Genomic DNA, 20042 nt, shown 5'->3' with positions numbered 1-20042 from the left:
AGGTACCCACGTGGCTCGCTGCTTGCTTCCTTCAGTGTTTGTCCATATGGCTCCTTCTCAGTGAGGCCTCCCCTGGCCTCTCAGCTCTCCTGCCCCCTCCCCTGCTTTCTTTCTCTTCATACCACATAGAACCTCCTCACATACTAGATCTTTCTCAATGGTTCGCACAAACTTTTTGATGACGGCGGTGCATTTTGTTTGTGTGGTCAGCGCTCTCCCTGCAGTGCTGGAGTGGGGCTGGGCACCCAGGAAGTGCTGTGAGTGGATGAGTGTGAAACACATCAGGTTCTGTTGCTCCAGGCAGCCTTAGCCCGGGCCTCTCCGCCTCCCACCCCCACCTCTCCAGCCACAGGCAGTGCTGTTGATGTGGATCTTACTTGACTTCACACATCAGCTGGGAACCACTTGCTGCCCACTGCTGTACAAAGATCATTTCACAGAGCCACATAGTAATAGTTCTCTTTCTTGTCGTGAGCTGTTGTGACTAAAAAGTAAGAATTCTGCCAGTGAATTCACCACGTGTGTAGTTCCCTTGTTCCGGGAAATTCCTGGACTTGGGTTCTCTGTCTATTGTGATAGAAGAGTGAGCTGCTAGGGAAATCAGAAATATTTGAGAGAGATGGTTTTGAGCCTGGTATTTCTTTGCTGGAACACTGGAATATAATGATATCTGTAATTTTTATTAAATGTATGAATATCAGCTTTCAATCTGATAGTTGGCCTTTTGTCTACAAAGATCTTTGATGTCTTTTCAGGCAAGACATAACTTTGGAATTGTGGAGATAGATGGGATGCTGTACGTTTTAGGAGGAGAAGATGGTGAAAAAGAGCTAATTTCCATGGAATGTTATGATATTTATTCTAAAACCTGGACAAAGCAACCCGATTTAACCATGGTTAGAAAGGTGAGAACGATATCTTGTGATAACTAATTCACAAATTGGATTTTAAAGTTATGTTTCTTCATTTCCTACATATGCCTTTTAACACAATTGATAGTGTTAAAAGAATTAACATTATAGAATTATGTCTTTGTTGGTAGCTTGCCTTCACTATTACCAGCCACAAACCAAGCTAGGAAACGGTGTGTAAGAGAGTTTACCTTGGCAGTGGGCTCTGGGCAGCACTGCTGTGTCCAAGGCCCACGCCTGATAAATGCTTTGTGATTGCATTAACCTAGGAAGGAAGCAGGTCTCCCAAACCTGTTTTCTTAATCATTGTGCAGGACTGGGGAGAAACATGAATCCATAGGTGGAGAACTGCCATTGCTTACTGAGTAGAATGAAAACAGATGGCTCATGTTAGCTGTTTACAGCTTAGTCTGTATTTCTTTTCCCTGGTAGAGGCTGGAATTTCATCATCAGGCCAAAGCCTTGTCTAGCGCCCTAGGTATTTTACACCTTGGGTACTGGGATTTACTCATAATATGACCTCTCACTGTCTGTGCCCTTTCAACTGACTTAACTTGGGGCAGGAATTGAATGACGTCTTGCTCCAAGGAGTCCACATCTTGGACTCTTCAAATAGTGGTGAGAACAGAGAGTCTGGAAAGCCTCTTTAAAAGTTAGGATTATTTACTTTTCTCACTTAGTGCAATAGTATTAGATGGAGTTACTCCTTTTCTGAGGATTAACAGTGTGTGTATTATCTTGCTCTTCTCATTTTTAAAAGCCTCTGTTGTAATATTGGAAGGCACTATACGTAGTCTTACTATTAGAAGACAGATCCTTTTCCAGATATTTGCCAGTGCTCTCTAGCCAAGCTGGTACTTACTCGCCTAACTTTAATAATAAATGTTGCCTCCCCCACTGTTGCTTTCTCCTTTCAGATTGGCTGCTATGCAGCTATGAAAAAGAAAATCTATGCCATGGGTGGAGGATCATATGGAAAACTCTTCGAGTCTGTGGAATGTTATGACACACGGACCCAGCAGTGGACCGCTATCTGTCCACTGAAAGAGAGAAGGTGAGAGAACTTGGATAAGGACTGTGCAGAGCCCCCTTCACCTGGCTTTTGTTTTTCCCTTCTTTCCAGCTAATCTTTTATTTGACTTGGCATTTGGTTGATATAACATTAAATTAATAAACCATTTCCTGAAAAAGGAAGACCCGTGTATTTGTGAAACGTTGAATGGCGCAGAGCTAAAACAAGCGTAAGAGGAATTACGGAATCGGGTCATGAGTTGTAAATCTAATACCTAGTACGCCCTATGTGGCCTTTCAGGTTTGGAGCTGTAGCCTGTGGAGTCGCCATGGAACTGTATGTATTTGGGGGAGTCAGAAGTCGTGACGACATCCAGGGGGGCGAGATGGTAACCTGCAAGTCGGAATTCTACCACGATGAGTTTAAAAGGTATTTATGAATGGTTTCATGTGGCTTCTGCAACTTTTTCTTTATGCTTTCAAAGGCATGTTTTAGCTTTGTTTAGTTTTGTTTTCAAATTATTTCATTGAATTTATCTATTTATGTCTAATCCATAGTAGATATTTATTCAGTGACTTCAGAAATCTTGGTAACTCATAGGAAAGCCATAGAAAAATGTTTCTAAAATGTAGATCAGACCTTGACACTTTTGATAGCTTTTAGGAGAAAGTTTAAACTCCTTAACTTAGCAGATATGGCCTTTTGTGATTTGGCCTATGTCTACTGTTTCTGCTACTGTTCAACCCAGATGCGTCACTTGAGTCCCACTGAGTGACTTATTGCTCCAAAATATGGTATGATTGTCTCAGCTCTGTGCTTTTTTTTTTTTAACATCTTTATTGGAGTATAATTGCTTTACAATGATGTGTTAGTTTCTGCTTTATAACAAAGTGACTCAGTTATACATATACATATGTTCCCATATCTCTTCCCTCTTGCGTCTCCCTCCCTCCCACCCTCCCTATCCCACCCCTCTAGGTGGTCACAAAGCAGCGAGCTGATCTCCCTGTGCCATGCGGCTACTTCCCACTAGCTATCTGTTTTACGTTTGGTAGTGTATATATGTCCATGCCACTCTCTCGCTTTGCCTACAGCCTATCATACAGAGTGAAGTAAGTCAGAAAGAGAAAAACAAATACCGTATGCTCACACACATATATATGGAATCTAAGAAAAAAAAAAAAAGGTCATGGAGAACCTAGGGGCAAGACAGGAATAAAGACACAGACCTACTAGAGAATGGACTTGAGGATATGGGGAGGGGGCAGGGTAAGCTGGGACAAAGCTCTGTGCTTTTGTACTATTCCTTTTGCCTAATATTTCCCTTCCCATGTTTATCCAGTTAATTTGACCTCTTCCAAAACTCTGCTTAATCATCACTGCCCAGAGAAAGCCTTCTCACACCTCGCAGCCTGAGTCAGGCTCCTCAGTCTGGGATCCTATGCATGTCTCTCTTGGATGTGATAGAGGTAACAGAAGCTCCTTCAGGACCAGTTCCAGCTCAGCTTTGGGTCCTATAGCTTCTGGCATCATACCTGGCCAGTGTCAGACACTCGGCAAACGTGGTGTCAGAGATCCTTAAAACATCTGACAGGCTCTGCCGTATGTCTTGTAAAGAAGGCAGCATCCTTCCAACCCCCTCACTTCCCTCCTCTGACACGTTATATTGTTGTAACCACCAGACAGTATTGTTATTGCAGTAATATGTTCAAATCCTACAGGGAAACTGCCGTGCTGAAGTTAATCTTGCGGTAGCATTTCAACTGTGTTACCAGAAGGGGGTGCCAGAATATAGTGTTCAAGTTCATTATTATTTTAGATAAGGGCAAGCAATGAGCAGCTGCCAAGATTTTAGAAATATGTACAAATGTTACCTAACTATTAGTGTATTTTAAATTTAGGATATTTGCATAGCCTTTTCCCCCCCTTTTCCTTCAATTACAGGGGGCAAACAGTCTTAGGAAAATTTACTAGACAGAGTGAGAGAGCTGTTTGAGAATGCTTGCTCTGGTAGCGGTGGTGGGCAGAATTTCAAGGACTTTTCTACACTTCTCTTCCATCATAGGTTACTGTGAGGGCTGACTGTTCAAGGTATGAAGTAGTATATTAATTTCTTGCCCAAATGAATCCCGAAACAGTGTGCCCAACCTCATTAGCAAGCAGTGGTCAGTACGTTTGGTTTCTGATAAAATATTGTTATCCACCTTTGTCATAATGACTGAATTACTGGTTGGACAGTGTGAGCTAGAGAGCTCTAAACTCGCTGAAGTAATCAGGGTTGCTTATAGTTTTACCATTTTCTATCCCTATTTTGATTGTATAGGACTTAAATCTGGCTGTAAAGTTTTTTATCTGCCCTGGATATGCTATCAATTATTAGAACCTTTAGATTTCTATCAGGTTGTCTCATACTAAGATAGTTGATAAGCTTCAGATATAAGTATATTACTTGCTTTCAGTTCATAATTGTTAAACATGAGTATTGCTTCTTCCTTGCTATTTAAAAGCACTTCCAAACAAAATTTGTATTATCTTTAGTTTGCTTATATTCAAGCTTTCCAGTGTTGATTCACAAACAGAATGAAGAAAGCTTAACTTCTGTTGATACGTAGGATTCTTGTTTAGATAACACTAAACATGCATATAACACTCAGTGCCATGTATTAACTCATTTAACCTTCAAAACAACCCTCTGAGATATAGTTACTCTTTTTATTCCTATCTTGCCTACGAGGAAACCAAAACACAGAGAGGTTAAGCAATGTGCCCCAAGACACACAGGTAGCAGGCGGGAGAGCTGGAATTTGAACTCGGGCGTTCTGGCCCCAAAGTCTACATTTTCAGCCACCACACAATATTGCCTTAAAAATATAGGCTTTCCCATAAATATCTATAGACGGGAAAAAAATCTATAAGTAGTTTATTTCTTTAAAGATCAGATGTTTCCAAGTGTGTGATATTTGCATACTCTGGAAACTGTTGCCAGATGAACAACCTGCATTAGACTGGAGACCATTTACTGTTTTTAAGTAATCTCTTGTCTTTCCTGTCTTTGTTCCCTATTTTTAGGTTAAAACTTTCCTGGAAAAATGCCATATCTTACTATTTTCTGTGTTTTTGACTAAAAACAAAACTGTTCGAAGGAAAGCAAAAAAAAATTGCCATTATTTATACCAAGTCATGGCAACAACTTCATATATCCAGAACGACAGTATATCTATTTCTGTTCCTTGCATCCCTGTTCTTTTACTCGTACTACCATCCTCCCAGTGGTCCATATTCAAAATAAGGTCATCTTTGATTCTCTCTTACGCTTCACATCTCATGAGTTGCCAAGTTTTTTCTTTTTTCTTTTTAAACTCTGTAGTATTTTTCACACATCCCCCCCTTTATTTTTCTGCCCCGACTCCAGTGAGCTCACTCTTTTATATGTGCAAAGTCTTCTAACCAGTCTCTCTAATACATTTCACCTACTTGTGCTTTTGAAAGATTAATCTGACTTTGGTCATTTCATTGTGATGGAAATTCTTCCTGTTTCCCCATTGCTTACCAAGTAAAGATAATAGTATTTAGCCTCCTACTTGGGGCCCTCCATGATCTGAGGTTGAGAAAAATGTTCAGCCTTTTTCACTTTCTTCTTTTCACATGTTCTGTACTCCAGCTCACTTCTTATAGCCATCCTGTGTTTTATTGTCTCTGTGCATTTGCTCAGCCGAGATGCCCTCTCCCTTTCATTTTTATATTATAGGTAAATCATATTAACTATTCTTTGAAGCCTACATCTGTCAGTTTCATCTTTTGATGCCTGAATGTATACTTGGATAGACATCTTTGACCACTGGCTGAACCCCCTGTGGTTCTCTGACTGTGGGTAATGGACCATTGTGGTAGCAAGGGTTAAGTGCAAGTCACTGGAACTTTCCTTCCCTGCCAAGATAGAAAACAAGAAGCAGTACTGCATCCTGAGGAATGTGCAGACATTAGTGCCACCGTCAAAGACTTGAAAATGCAGGAGTCGTGCTACGTATCATATCTCCACTTAATTCACTTAGAAAAAGTAGAAAAGTCAAGTGGATTTTGGAAAATAACCGTGAACTTTCATAAACTTAAGCAGGTAATTAAGCTGATCACAGACTCAGTCCCACGGGTGGGATCTTTATGCAGCACAGTCCCTGGCCTTGGTTGCTGCTGTTGCCTTAGCTGATGCCTTCTCTTCACACCAGTCTGCAGCGACCACCAGCAGCTGTTTCTTGTACCTGGCAGGATGAGCAGTACCCCTGTACAGTGTTGCCTCAGGACTGTGTCAGTTTTGCCGTGTGCAGTATATTATTAGTCCCCAGAGATTTTGATCACCTTGGTGTGCCATACTGTATTGGTCTGCCCCATTGACCATGTTATGCTGTGTGGATCTGAGGCTTAGGAAGTAGCACATACTACAGATGCCTTTGTAAGACATGTGAGCAAGAGGATGGGAGATGAACGCTGCTCCTAACCAAATCTGCTTCTGTCATGGTCCAGCCAGGAGACAGAAACCACCTCGTAATCTGCAGGGGAGATTTAATGTATGTAATTATTAACTAGTAAGTGTAGTTAGCTGCTAACAGGTGAGAGAATGCAGAAACAGCCGATGAAGGAAGCGCACCTACAGCCTTTAGGGCTGAGGGAGAGTGCCCCAGGAAGGAGCAAACTGGGAAGAGCCCTCCCTGCCCCACAAGGCTGGATTCATCTCTGTGGAGGAGGGTGTGCAGTGGCCCCGGACATGGCAGAGCCCTGGGGTGCCGGGGCCAGAGCTGCTGCGTGGAAGCTGCCTGCTGGCTGGCAAAGGACCTCCCTGAGGGAGAGCCACTCTGGTCCCCCGGCACACAGGAGGCAGCAGAGCAGATGGAGGAAGGAAAAGGCCACCGACACCAGGGAAGAAGCCCATTCCTCTCCCCAGCCTTGCAGTCCCGCCAGCACTCTCTGCACTGCGCTTACCTTCTCAAAGAACTAGCTACGCATCCATGTTAATTTTCTCCACTGTGTGTTTTCTGTTTCATTGGTTTCTCCCCTTGTCTATGTTATTTCCTTCCTTTTACTTACTTTGGGTTTATTTTGTTCTTCCTTTTCTAGCTTCTTCAGGTAGCATATTAGATTTTTTAAATTTCTCTATTGCGGTCTCCTATCTTTTAATCATAAGCGTGTTTTCCTTTCCCTCACTGAGCATCGTTATGGTAGCTGCGTTCAGTTCAGGTCCCTGCCTGGCAGATAATCCCAGCATCTGAGTCATCTCAGAGTTGGCGTCTGTTGATTGTTTATTTCCTTGCAAAGGGGTTTTCATGTTTCTGGCTCTTTTGTTGAGTAATTCTGGATTGTGTCCGGGGCGTTGCGAACATGACATTGTTGAGGCCCCGAGGTCTCTTACTGTTGCTTCAGAGACTTGCTCCAGGCATTTAGCAGACAGTGGACTTGGTTAGACTTATGCAGCCTCAGGTGCAAGCATTCGTGGATCCAGTGTCAGTCAGACGTGACTCAGGTGGATGCCCGTCAGTTTAGGGGCTCTTCCGTACCTCCCATCTTTCTGAGACCCCCGCACACTTCAGTGATCCTTGTTGCCCCAAGATGCTCTCCCCTGATTCCGGTGGCCAGAAAGACGGCAGGGTTTTCTCTAGGGCTTTTGTTCCCCAGAGCTGCTAGCCCCAGGCTGCCTTCAGACGGAGCTACCAAGGAACTGGAAACTCATTCCACGTGGGTGCTTGTTCAGCTTTCAACTTCTTTCCCAAATCTGCCTGCTTCTGCTCAGTCTCCAGAGCCCTCAGGCAGTCTGTCTTTTGTATTTTGTCTAGAGTTTGTAGCTGCCTCTTGTGGGAGGCTCAGCCGAGCCCTCACTGAAGCTCCTTCTCCCCTCCCTCTCTCCTTCCCACCTTCTCTCCTTGCCTGTCTTACCCCTCCTACTCTGCTCTCTCTGAAGCTTGCCCCATTTTAAAGTTTCCTTTGAGGGAGGGGGGATTCTTAATTCTGAGTTACCAGAGGACACATCATTGTAGCCTCCAAGTCCTGAGGAGCCCACGTTTGAGAATAGTGCAATAAAGGCATAATATTGCCTCGTCCATTACAAAAATTACTGCTACTTCACAATGCCTGCTATGTACTAGACACTGTGCAAAGTACTTTACATTGGCTGTTCCATTTCATCCTCACAGCAGACACCTGAGCTTAGTGACGGTGTCCCCACCTTACAAATGACGAAAGAGAGACTGGGTTAGCTCAGTCGTCCAAGGTCAACAAGGTGATAAATGGTAGAGAAAGAAATGCAGAACTACATGCCATTTATACCACTTTTTAAAGCAGCAGCTAAATATATGATCCAATTAAATTCTCATATTTTATGTACTTTGAAGCCTCAGCATTATATAAAATAGATCACATAGGATTATTTTTCTGACACCCAGGAACTCTGAATCACTGATCTGCTTTGGACCAAATTTGTAGACAGTCTACATAGACCAATTTCTTCAGCTTTGTTGTATTATTCCAGGGAGGAATCATGTTGAATTCTCAACTCTACAAAATTACTGAGAAATGCCCTTGTATTCTGATGTGTTCTTTCAGTAGATAATCTAGTCGCGTATGTCTTAATTCAGAAGAAGTGCCAGCTACCTTGTGGGCGTGCCTGTGGCCCTGTTGATGGACTTGCTGGAAGGGTTGTATGCCTCTCCAACAGGGTCATCCTGGGAGTGGCTCAGCTGCAGACAGGACAGGGGGATACTCATCAGCTTTGTTTGATTCAGGACCTGGGAAGAATTTAAATGTCGAGGTTTAGTTATTTATGTTTATTTAGCCTTGAAGACATAAAATATGAACAAACCAGTTATTGTATTTGACATTTTTCAAACTTTTTCTTTCAAAGGCCTGTTCGGGTCCCCATTTTCACTTTGCATTGAGAGCTCTTAGATGTTTCCCTTTTCCTGTTTATTAGAGGCATCTCGGAGGCAGGGGCCAAACTGAACTCCCGGTCCCAGCAAACTGCTTGATTCCAGTCAACTTTTAGATGTTCGAGGAATCGGATGTTAGGTAAAGGTACTCAGGGATATGGCAGCTTTACAGCAGCTTTGCTTCTGAGTTGTTCCATGATCTTGGACAAATCATTCTGCTTCTGGGTTTCTTGGGATTAAAAATATGGAATCTACTACTTTATATAACAGTCTGGGAAGAGTGCTCATTGAAATAAAAGTGCCGTTCTTGGTGAAATAATTTTACATTTGTATTTAACATCAAGATGCTGTAGACCTTAGCCAGTGGCTTCTTGGATGCTTGATGGCATAGAGTTAGACACACGGGAACAGTGCCAGGGCATCTTCGTGCTCTGATGGTGAGTGGAGGCCCAGACACTGGTAGTTCTGAAGGGTTTAGATACATTTCCAAGATCTGACTGAGGTCTGCTCTGACCTGGCTATGCCTTTAGCTATTAAAGGGAAATTGTTTGGTCAGATTACCTTAAGTAAACATTATTACATAGCAGAGCCATTTGTTTTTGTTTTTGTTTTAAAGCAAAAAAACCCTTTTATTTTGGAATAATTTTAGACTTGTAGAAAAGTGGCAAAAATAGTCAGCTTCTCCCAGCTTCACCCAGCTTCTCCTCATGTTACATACCATAGTACAGATATCAAAACCAGGATACTCACATAGGTACAGTATTATTAAGTAAACTACAGACTTTATTCAAATTTCACCAGCTTGCCCACTAATCTCTTTTTCTCTCTGCTCCGGGATCCTATCCAGGACCCGACATGGCTTTCGGTTGTTGAGTTTCTTCGGTCTCCTTTAATCTGTGACGGTTCCTCAGTCTTTCCTCGTCCTTCATGACCTTGACACCCTTGAAGGTTATTGGTCAGTTTTTTTACTAGGATGTCTCTTCACGTGGGTTTGTCTCGTGACGTCTCGCGATGAGGCTGAGGTTGCGCGTTTGGGCCAGGAATCCCACCGAAGTGCTGCTGGGCCCTTCTCTGCCCGGCATCAGGGGGAGCGTGATGTCGATAATGTCTCGTTACTGGTGATGCTAACCTTGACGACTTGGTTAAGGTGGCATCTTTTGGGTTTCCCCGTTGTAAAGTCACTATTTCTCCCTTTGTAATTAATGAGTATCTTGGAGGAGAGAATTTGAGAATATGGGAATACACTGTTTCTCCTTAACCTTTCACCTCTACTTCAGCATCACTGGTGGACTGGCCTTGCAGTAGTTACCACTGTGCTGTTTGCCTGATGGTGGTTCTTCTGCTTCCCTCGTTCCTTCTACCTTTGTCAGCTGGAATTCTGTAAAGAAGACCTGCCCCTTCTCCCTAATTTTTTTTTAATGTATTCAGTCATTTGTGTTTCTCAGTATGGACCTGTGGATATTTATTCTATGAGTTATCTGTCCAGGACTCTTATTATTCATCGTGTTGCTCCAACTGTTCCCACCGTGGCCATTGGGAGCTACTGCATATCAGCTCCGGTGTCCTTCTGACACAACTCATCCTGTTTCAAGCTCTTCCTATGTGGCAGCACAAGATGATCCAGGCTCGTCTTGTATTTTCGGCCTCTTCTGTGGAGTCAGCCACTTCTTCATGGAGCCCTGGCTCCTTTTAAATTTAAATAGCCCTGGCTATTAAATTGATTTTCAACAGAAGTACCAAGCAATTTAGTGGGGAAAGAAATGTCTTTTCAGCAAGTGATGCTGGAACAACTAGGTATCCATATGGGGGAGAAAAAGGACTTGACTCTTATACCTCATACCATACACAAAAGTTAACTTGAAATGTATCTTAAGACCTAAGTGTAAAAACTGAAACAATAACATTTCCAGAAATTTTAATTTAAAAAACCTTTGCAACCTTGGAGTAGGCAAAGATTTCCTAGGAGGACATAGAAAACATGAACTATAAAAAGAAAAAAATGATAAACTGGAATTCATCAAAATTAAAAACCTCTGTTCTCAAAAGTCCCCATTAAGATAATGAAAAGACAGTCTACATGCTGGAAAAAAGATTTGTGATACACGTATCCAACAAAGGACTTGTATCCATAAAATAAAAAGAATCTTAAAATTTAATAAGAAGACAGAAACGCCAATTTGAAAAATGAGATCTTTGAGCAGAAATTTCACAAAAGTAGATACATAAAGTGTCCAGTAAGCACATTCAGAGATGCTTAGCACCATTGGTCTTCAGGGAAAAGCACCCCACTCATACGGCTAAAATGAAAAAGACCGACAGTACCCGAGCTGGCAGTAATGCCGAGCAGTTGGAGTTTTCACATGTTGCTCACTGGAATGCAAAATGGCACAACACCTTGGAAAACAGTGTGGTGTTTTCTTATCAAAGGAAATATACCTTTAACCATATAACCAAGCAATTCCATAACGTAAGCCCACAAAAGAGCTTTAACCTCTCAATTCCAAAATAGCTTCATTCACAATAGCCAGAGACTGGAGGCTGCCCAGATGAACCTGAACAGGTGAATGGGTAACAAATTCTGCTGTACCATGTAATGGAATCCTGCTTAAGATTAACAAGCAATGAGATAACGATGAAGCCACAGCACGGATGAATCTCCTTCACACTGTGCTGAGTGAAGGAAGCGGACTGAATAGTGCACTCTATGATTCATTATATGCGACGTTCTGGAACAGACACAACTAAGTGTTCAGTGACTGGAAGGAAATGAGTGTTTCCCCAGAAGAGGGGTGTCGGTATCGTGCCTTGTACTGTAGGTGGCGCACTGAGTTTTGTCATCTCAGGCTGCTGAGATGTCGTGGACACCCTTTGACCTCCTTCATTCTGTCCCTCTGTTTGTCCTCAGGTGGATCTATCTCAATGACCAGAATTTATGCATCCCCGCCAGTTCCTCTTTTGTGTACGGAGCTGTCCCCATAGGAGCCAGTATCTATGTCATCGGAGATCTTGATACAGGTCAGAATGTTACAGTGATCTTGTCGGAACCGTTTCCCGGTGATTCCGAGGCACGGTGTGTCACCTGTGCTTATTCTCACGGCACAGGTACCAATTACGACTACGTGCGCGAGTTCAAAAGGAGCACGGGAACCTGGCACCACACCAAGCCCCTCCTCCCCTCTGACCTCCGCCGCACCGGGTGTGCAGCCTTACGTATTGCGAATTGCAAGCTTTTCCGCCTGCAGCTTCAGCAGGGCTTGTTCCGCATCCGCGTTCACTCACCTTGACGGGGCCGCGGCGCGGAAGCGGAGCTCCTGACCAAGCGCGCCGGGACGCGGCGCTCTGCGAGGGGACAGAGATGGCAGGCGACCCTTGCTCTGCGCCGGCCTCTGTGCGGTAACGCGAGTGGTTTTCTAACGCTTAGAAGCCTGGGCTTCCAGCTCTTGTTCGGGAGAACACGTAACTGCTGAAAAAAAACGAGGAGGAGTCAGTTCCTCCAGGAGATGTGTCCCTAGACCAACCGGGCTAGTCAGCGTCAGAGGAAAAGGGAATTGGGAATCCGTGTCATGTAAAATCAGGAAGTTACAGCACCAAGGTGCATGTTCCCCGCGGGGAGCTCACGTCTGGCTGACCGCTGTGTTCGAGTATCTGGCTTTGGTTAACAAACGAGCAAACATGCATATATCAACATATCCAAACATAGCAGGATTGCTTTTCCACTGCACTTGGAAGGAGATATTATGCCTAACTCTGCCCAACAATTTAAGGTTTGTGCCTAAAATGTTAGATTGGACTCAGTGCCAGTTAGTCTCCACTTACTACTAGTTCTCTGTCCTAAGAATCTTTTTTAAACCAAATTATGATGAATTGAAACTAAGATAAAATTTCTCTTTTATGACATTCTATCTTAGTAATCCAAAAGAGTCAATAAATTAAGGAGTCAGGTGGCAGCCCTCCCGTGAATTTAAAGGAAGTTGCTGACTTCTGTGTAAATTCAGATGAAGATGTGTCATGCCGTCATTTCTGGGGTTGTGAAGGATCTCATGCAGTGCCAGTCTTCCTTTCCAACTAACCAGAACTGTTTTATAAATATGAGGATGTTAGTGAGTAGGAGATTTTGTAAAAGAAGGACCTGAGCCGGACAAATAATAAAGGTCTGCTATGACCAAAAAAAAAAAAAGTCCAGAGGAAACATATAGGGATCAAAAACTTTTAAAAGTAATCTGTCTGAAAGCACACAAAGTCTTGTTTACTACTGTCTAGGATTTGAAAACGTGTCTTGGAATGCGAATCCATGTGAAGAATCTAGTCTTTATAGCAGAATTTTTTCAATGCCGTTCACTAGTACGAGTTTCAGACAAATTACATTACAAGTAAAGGTTGGCTGGTAGAATAAACTACCTCAACTTAATTTCATTCTGTTCCTGTAGAGCAAATTAATCCTTTCTTCCTTCCCTCCCTCTCACTCCCATGTCGACCCACTCAACCCCACTCCCCGAGGGGGAGAAAGTCTGTCATTAGTGGTACTTACCTTGTAAGATATATTTTTAAAATTATTTTATTTATTTTAGTTTTAGCTGCGTTGGGTCTTCGTTGCAGTGCACAGGCTTCTCATTGTGGTGGCTTCTCTTGTGGCGCACAGGCTCTAGGTTTGTGGGCTTCAGCAGTTGTGGCACATGGGCTCAATAGCTGTGGCTCGCAGGATCCAGAGCGCAGGCTCAGTAATTGTGGCTCATGGTCTTAGCCGCTCCGTGGCATGTGGGATCCTCCCAGACCAGGGCCCGAACCCGTGTCCCCCGCATTAGCAGGCGGATTCCTAACCACTGTGCCACCAGGGAACCCCTTTTGTAAGATACTTTGTTTTCCATTCGAATTATACCACCTTAGTGTGAAACCAAGGAGTTCAAAGTGCTTGATGACTTCATCATTTGAATTTTATGCAATATCAGATTTCTAATCAATTTAATATAGAGCTCTTCAATTCTAATTGTTTTCTACAGCTTCCCCCCGCCCCTTAGCATATGGCTATAAGAAGCAGCATTTAGTCTTAATGATTAATAAATGTATAAGTGTATCCTTTGGTTATAAATTTGAGAATAGGAATTTCTCCTAGAAACTTCCTACCTGGAATGTCTGTATGCTTTTCCCATGCATATGAAACATCACTTGTCTTTTCCCACCCAGGAACAGTAGAAGTCAATCCAGTGCTAGAAAAGTCACTGAACAGCCTTGTCTGTGGGAATTCTAAAGAATGTTGTGTGTGCGCATTAACTCTCCATCCTGGCAGAGACATGGGTAAAAGGAGGTACAGGGTTTTCCTCTTCTCTATCAGAGGCACTGGGCCAGATTTGCCAGCCATTCACATAACAGTCAGATTTGACGCGTAAGTCAAAGCCAGCCTCTTTGCTTTGTACCGTGTACCAGTCAGCTGTTGTCTGCATGCTTTCCCCAGGATACCTTGGATGTCTTTTAATCAAAGCAAACTGCATGGCCACTGCAAAGAAAGAAAACTTTCTTTGTACAACTAGATGTTAGTTTTAGAGGAAATAAATTTCTGAAAAAGTGGATTTTCTTTGGTAAAATGTCCCATACAGAACAGAACCTTGGCCTTCAGAAGCCACAGCTGAGGTACATTAAAGTGGTAACTGATGTCCTATTAAAGCCATGACAGTCAGCAATTCTCTTTTCTTTAATTTCTGAAATTTAAAGTCCTTCCCAGGCTACACCAGGCCTCTCCAAGGAGACAGTTCATTGTTTAGGAGTGAATGAGTCCCTGTTGCAGTATTATCAGTGCCTGCATGACTTGGTCAATTCATTTTATAAAAGTAGTTTTGTTTTTTTTTTAATTTAGTTCATTGACACTGTAGCTTCAGAAATTAGGTAACTTTTTTAAAATTAAATTTTAAATATAATATAATTATATTAATTATATTATAATGACCAATGCCACATAATATGGAATGACCAATAAATGACCAATGCCACATAATATGGGATGCAATAAACAAGAAAAGCTGCTAAGTGCCAAACTGTTATTTTACTATATATAAATATAAAAATATTACACTGAAGTGTAGGGATGTATTTAATTTTATTATGTTCCAAAATTAATCATGACTTTTTTGTAAATTACAGTTACTTTAGTATCGTGAAAAAATTTTTAACTAATTTCACACAGGTTTGTGTTTTAACCATCCATTTATGCTTTGAAATATCCTTTCTTGGTAAATGTTTGATACTTCTTTTTCCATCAGGCACTTTTATCAGGTGTATATTGGAATTAGCGGTGAAAGATAGATCTTAACATTTTAAATACAGTATCTTTGGGGGAAGTGCAATTTATTTTCATTATCCGCCAACAGAAGGAAAGTTGTCTCAGCTTAGAGTAATTTAAAGGATTTCTTCTAGGCTACGGTCTAAAGTAGGTTTGTTTGTTTCTTTGTTTAACACATCCAAATACAGATTTTTTTCCAAAGATTTAAGTGTTTAATTTAAAATGAAGTTTTGAATTTTTTTGTGATAGTGCTTATATCCTGTGAGATGTAAAAGTGTGAGAGAGAGTGTGTGTGTGTGAGTGTGTGTGTGTGTGTGTGATGTGACTAGGTAAGTCTGTTTGTATATGTTTAGCTTTGGAATTGTCGTTCCAAACTACATATATTATTGTCTCCTGGTGCTTCAGATAAATCCTTGAGCCTGTGGTCCTTCAGTTTATACTACTGTGTTAAACTCATGTTGAGTGTATATATTGATGTATTTGTAGTTTGTAGTAAGTTTTACTTGGCGTTTGCATTTCTTTTCTTTAGCATATTAAAAACAGTGTTAGTGTTTACCAACTGATAGTTGGTATGTTATAAAGATTTGGCCTAAGAAATTTCTAAATTCATCGTTTCTTTTACTGCTATGAGGAGTTGATAGCTGACAGTAGGGTTTTTTCAAACTGTGCAACCACCCAAAAAGAGTATTTGGGGGATGTTGGACGGCATATTGTTTGTCTTGAAGTGTTCTGTTATCTTGCACTACCACTTTAATGATGGCACTTTCTTCGGTGATGCTTTGGAAGTGCCATTTTGTCATTTATGAGTGAGGAGTTGCCTAGGGAATGCATGGGAGATACATCGTTTATATTGATGTGGTAAAGACAGGGCTCCTTTGCTGTGGCACTGCAGTTACTCAGGGTAGCAAGTTAGGTTTTTAGAGAAATGTGTTAGCTGCTTAGGTCCTTTGGGGTTCCGTTTGGTGTGTTCCCTGCTTCATTGCACCAAACCAGGGATCTCCAAAAGTTTTCCAAGGAGCATTAAAAACACTGCAGTGGGCTTCCCTGGTGGCGCAGTGGTTGAGAGTCCGCCTGCTGATGCAGGGGACACGGGTTCGTGCCCCGGTCCGGGAAGATCCCACATGCCGCGGAGCGGCTGGGCCCTTGAGCCATGGCCGCTGAGCCTGCGCGTCTGGGAAAAAAAAAAAACAAAAAAAACAAAACAAAACAAAAAAAACCCAGTGCAGTATTACCTTCCGGAATGTTGGCTTTCTTGATTCAAGAGGAGGCTGCCTGCGGTCACAGGAAGACCTGTGATTATCCGGGGCAAGAATGAGGTGTCACTTTCACATCAGTGTTGAAGGTGCTGGAACCCCCATACGGAGCACCCAGTGCAAGGGGAGGGAAGGGTGAGGTTGCTCTGGTCCAGTGGCTGCCCCTGGAGCCGTGAGAGAAGAGACTCCACCTGGCACAGAAAAGCCCGCCCTGGGTTTAATCAACAGTGTTGAGTGAGCACCTACTCAGAATTCTGCTTGGGTTTCTGGGGAGCTTCACAGTGAGGCAGATGAAGTCCTGCCCTCCCTCTAGACTGTGAACTCCTTGTTGGCAGGAGCCCTACTTTAGTCTTCTGCTAATCCTAGTGCTTGGCACACGGTAGGTAGTCAATAAATGACCAATGAATACAGTGTCCTTGTGATCCAGGTGACGTCCTTCACAGGATTGAAGGGACTTACTTTTAAGTGAGAAGCTTTGCACACAGATAGGCCGGCCTCATAATACAGAGTGGGAAACCAGTACAGAATAACAAATGCAAAGTGCCTGACTTATACGTGATGCACAGCTCTGTGGTCTCCGTATGTTCTGGAGGATTTTTGAAACCCTGTACTCAGCACACCCAATAATGTTTACCACATCTAATGTTGGGTTTTGTTCACTGCTTTTTATATGGGGCTCAAAATCTTTTCCGGAACGTACTGCTTTGATCCTCACATCTCTGTGATGGGTGCAGTGCTCTCCATTGGACAGAAAGCAGCCTTTGAGGCCCAGTAGATACAGCTTCATTCCCCGCTTCAGATGTGAGTAGAAGCCAAAAAGTGGAATCTGGTCTTTGGATTATCAATTTCACTGTTCAGTGTATTAGAATATCACTTAATTTTTTAGGCATACAAGTATTTTTAATCATATAATAATCATTTATGGTATAACTTAAACCCCCAAACGTATCCTTTGCAAGTTCCACAAATACAAACTAAAAGATCTTTGGTTTTCTTTGTCATTTAGCTGTGGGAAATTTAAGAATTTACTAAAGTTGTAAGAACAGAAGTCATAAGCGTTTGTGTTTGAGAGAGAAGCTGTTTTTACTTTTAAAAGCTGAAGCTTCATTTATCCTTCCCTTTCTTACATCTAATCAGTAAGGGAAAAGATACTGTGTCTTAGAATGTTGAGGAAAGCATTTTGCTAGCTTTCTAGTAATCCCTGAAGTATTCCCTAGAGCTGGTTGATAGAAGTTTATGGTACAAGGGTGAGGAATGCCCCACTTGCCCACATTTGAGGGGAACGTGAGCTCAGGTGAGTTAATCCTGCCTGCTGGCAGTGGAGTCCTCCTGGTCTTGAACTGGAGACTTCCTCTATTTTTTGGCAAACCAGGTAGTAAAAATTCTAAATTTTTTGTAATTTTGTTTCAGAGATAATTCTATTATTTTAATTTTAAACATATCTCAACTTGGTCTCTGCAGTATGTGACGTGTGAGAAGCTCAGATGTAACTCTATATTCTTTGGACTGATGCATACTGCTTAGGAAAGTTAGTTCTTTTTCAGTTCTCTCATTGAAGTTCTCTAAGCGAATGGATTTTTAAACTCCTTCCCTTTCTTAGGAAATCCAACATCTGATAACATTGCATAATTATCTAGTGAGAAATGTCTGTTGCCTTCTCTTTTTCATGTTGAGATAAAAACTAATCTTTTAAAATTGCTACTCACCTGAAATTTAGGCTAATTATATATATATATATATATATATATATATATATATATATATATTTTGATATTGACGTCCTCATGGCCCAACAGAGTTGTTGTAAACTCTTAAATCACTGTGATCTGAATTAGAGAAGGTGCAGGTAGGAGGGCCGTGTCGCCCACGAAGTCTGGGTACACATTGCGTAAGATGACGTGGAGAAAGCTTAGCCACTTCCTGTGACCCAAGTAAATGAATGGCCACTTCAAATAATTCAGATCCCGCGTGGCTGTAGGTTCGTCTTTCTTTCTGGTTGGTGAATTATGTTTGTTAGGACTTTATTTTTAGCCTGTCAGTACAGCTTTTTAAGTACCTTATTTTTATTCCTCTCACTCATCAATTACACACAAGGTGTACCTTAGAACCTTGGGTTAAATTTTTTCAAGTTAAACCGAGGCATTTGGTTCACAGTTTGCTTTATCATGTTTCCTGTTTAATCGGATGAGAATTACACATGCACTTATTCCCTTGTCCTTCGTGTTTATAGGAAAGACGCTGTTGGCTACCTCATTATGTAGTGTTGTGCTTGATCCCCTGCCAGTTTAGAAGAATTCAACACATTCTGTCCTTTAACAAAAGCCTGGAAACAAGCAGTGAGTGGCCTTGAGGAATACAATTCTCTAAGGCGTAGTTTCCATTTTACTGCTTTTTTTTTTTAATAGGCACTTTTAATCAGGAGGAACAATAATTCTCCTAGAGCTGCTGCAAAGTGATTACTTGAAGCTCAACTTGAACTTTAAAGAGTCTTTACAAGGCTATGTTTTCATAACGTAAGAAAGTAGTATATTTAAACACCACTGCTGTGTAAAATAGAGGGCTTCATCGCCATCGTCATTCAGATCAGACAGGAAATGTTGTCTGTCTGTAATCTGACCCAGTGTTTGGGATTTAGATGCTTGGGGCTACTGTTTTTCATATTCTATAAGGTGCTATTGGGAGCAGTTTAAGGGTCTGTTAAGTGTAGTTTCATGAATTTGTTTCCCAAGAATCTTGTTATCTTTTTTTTTTGCGGTACGCGGGCCTCTCACTGTTGTGGCCTCTCCCGTTGCGGAGCACAGGCTCCGGACGTGCAGGCTCAGTGGCCATGGCTCACGGGCCCAGCCGCTCCGCAGCATGTGGGATCTTCCCGGATCGGGGCACGAACCCATGTCCCCTGCATCGGCAGGCGGATTCTCAACCACTGCACCACCAGGGAAGCCCAAGAATCTTAATCTTGATGAAAGTATAGGGCTCATCAAGAAGTTCCTCTTCTCTTTTAGTTCTGATAACCTGAGGTTTTAAAATGAAACTCTGAAAGTGCAGGGTTGAGTTGACCAAACAACACAGAACTTCATTACACTTAAAATCACGAGTGATCGGGTTTGTTTTGTGTGTCAGTGGAATGTCCCCAGCTTCCTCCCGTACGTACCATCTGCACAGGGCACGTGTGGGTGCTGTCCTCGCCAGCATCTGTCAGCCTACCTGGCTGGTGAGTTAGGGGGAGCTGCGGGGCCCATCACTTCTTGCAGACAGACCTTCCCTTCCGGGGGTGACTTCTTATAGGAATTACCCAGTACCCTTCATGGCCAAAAAGAGTTATGCCCATTCCTAAAAACCTAGCATACTAGGAATAACTTACATACCAGGTGAGATCTAAAACCTTAACTGTCCCTGTGCATTAAGATTTAATGGATGTGCTTGTGCTTTGTAGACTAAAGGGCTTGCTGCCGACAGCAGTATTCTGGCAAAGTCCTCCTCAGGTGGTTCTAGCCGTCGGCCATGAGGCATTCCCTTAGGTGGTTTCCAAGAGAACCAAGGTTCACCTATCTAAAGCCCCAAGCTTTTGTATTGTAATTGTTTTGAGGAAAATATCTGTAAACATCCTCTGTACTGTCCCAAGTGAACCCAATGGTTGTGAGCACACGTGGGCTTCAGGGCCGGGTGCACATGGGTTTGGAGATG

General features: G+C 42.4%; 1 protein-coding gene across 1 annotated transcript in view; it reads left to right on the top strand.

The window, feature by feature from the left end:
- Positions 1-18057, top strand: part of GAN (gigaxonin) — a 59128-nt gene extending 41071 nt beyond the window's left edge. The window contains exons 7-11 of the mRNA XM_081217236.1: positions 756-905; positions 1829-1965; positions 2224-2352; positions 11740-11849; positions 11937-18057. Of these exons, the coding sequence (XP_081073362.1) occupies positions 756-905; positions 1829-1965; positions 2224-2352; positions 11740-11849; positions 11937-12118 (708 nt within the window). The 3' untranslated portion in view covers positions 12119-18057. The remainder of the gene's footprint in view (positions 1-755; positions 906-1828; positions 1966-2223; positions 2353-11739; positions 11850-11936) is intronic.
- Positions 18058-20042: the final 1985 nt, after the last annotated feature.

Source organism: Mesoplodon bidens (assembly GCF_964165515.1).
Source record: "Mesoplodon bidens genome assembly, chromosome: 18".
Classification (NCBI taxonomy): domain Eukaryota; kingdom Metazoa; phylum Chordata; class Mammalia; order Artiodactyla; family Ziphiidae; genus Mesoplodon; species Mesoplodon bidens.
This window is presented reverse-complemented; position numbering and strand designations above follow the sequence as displayed.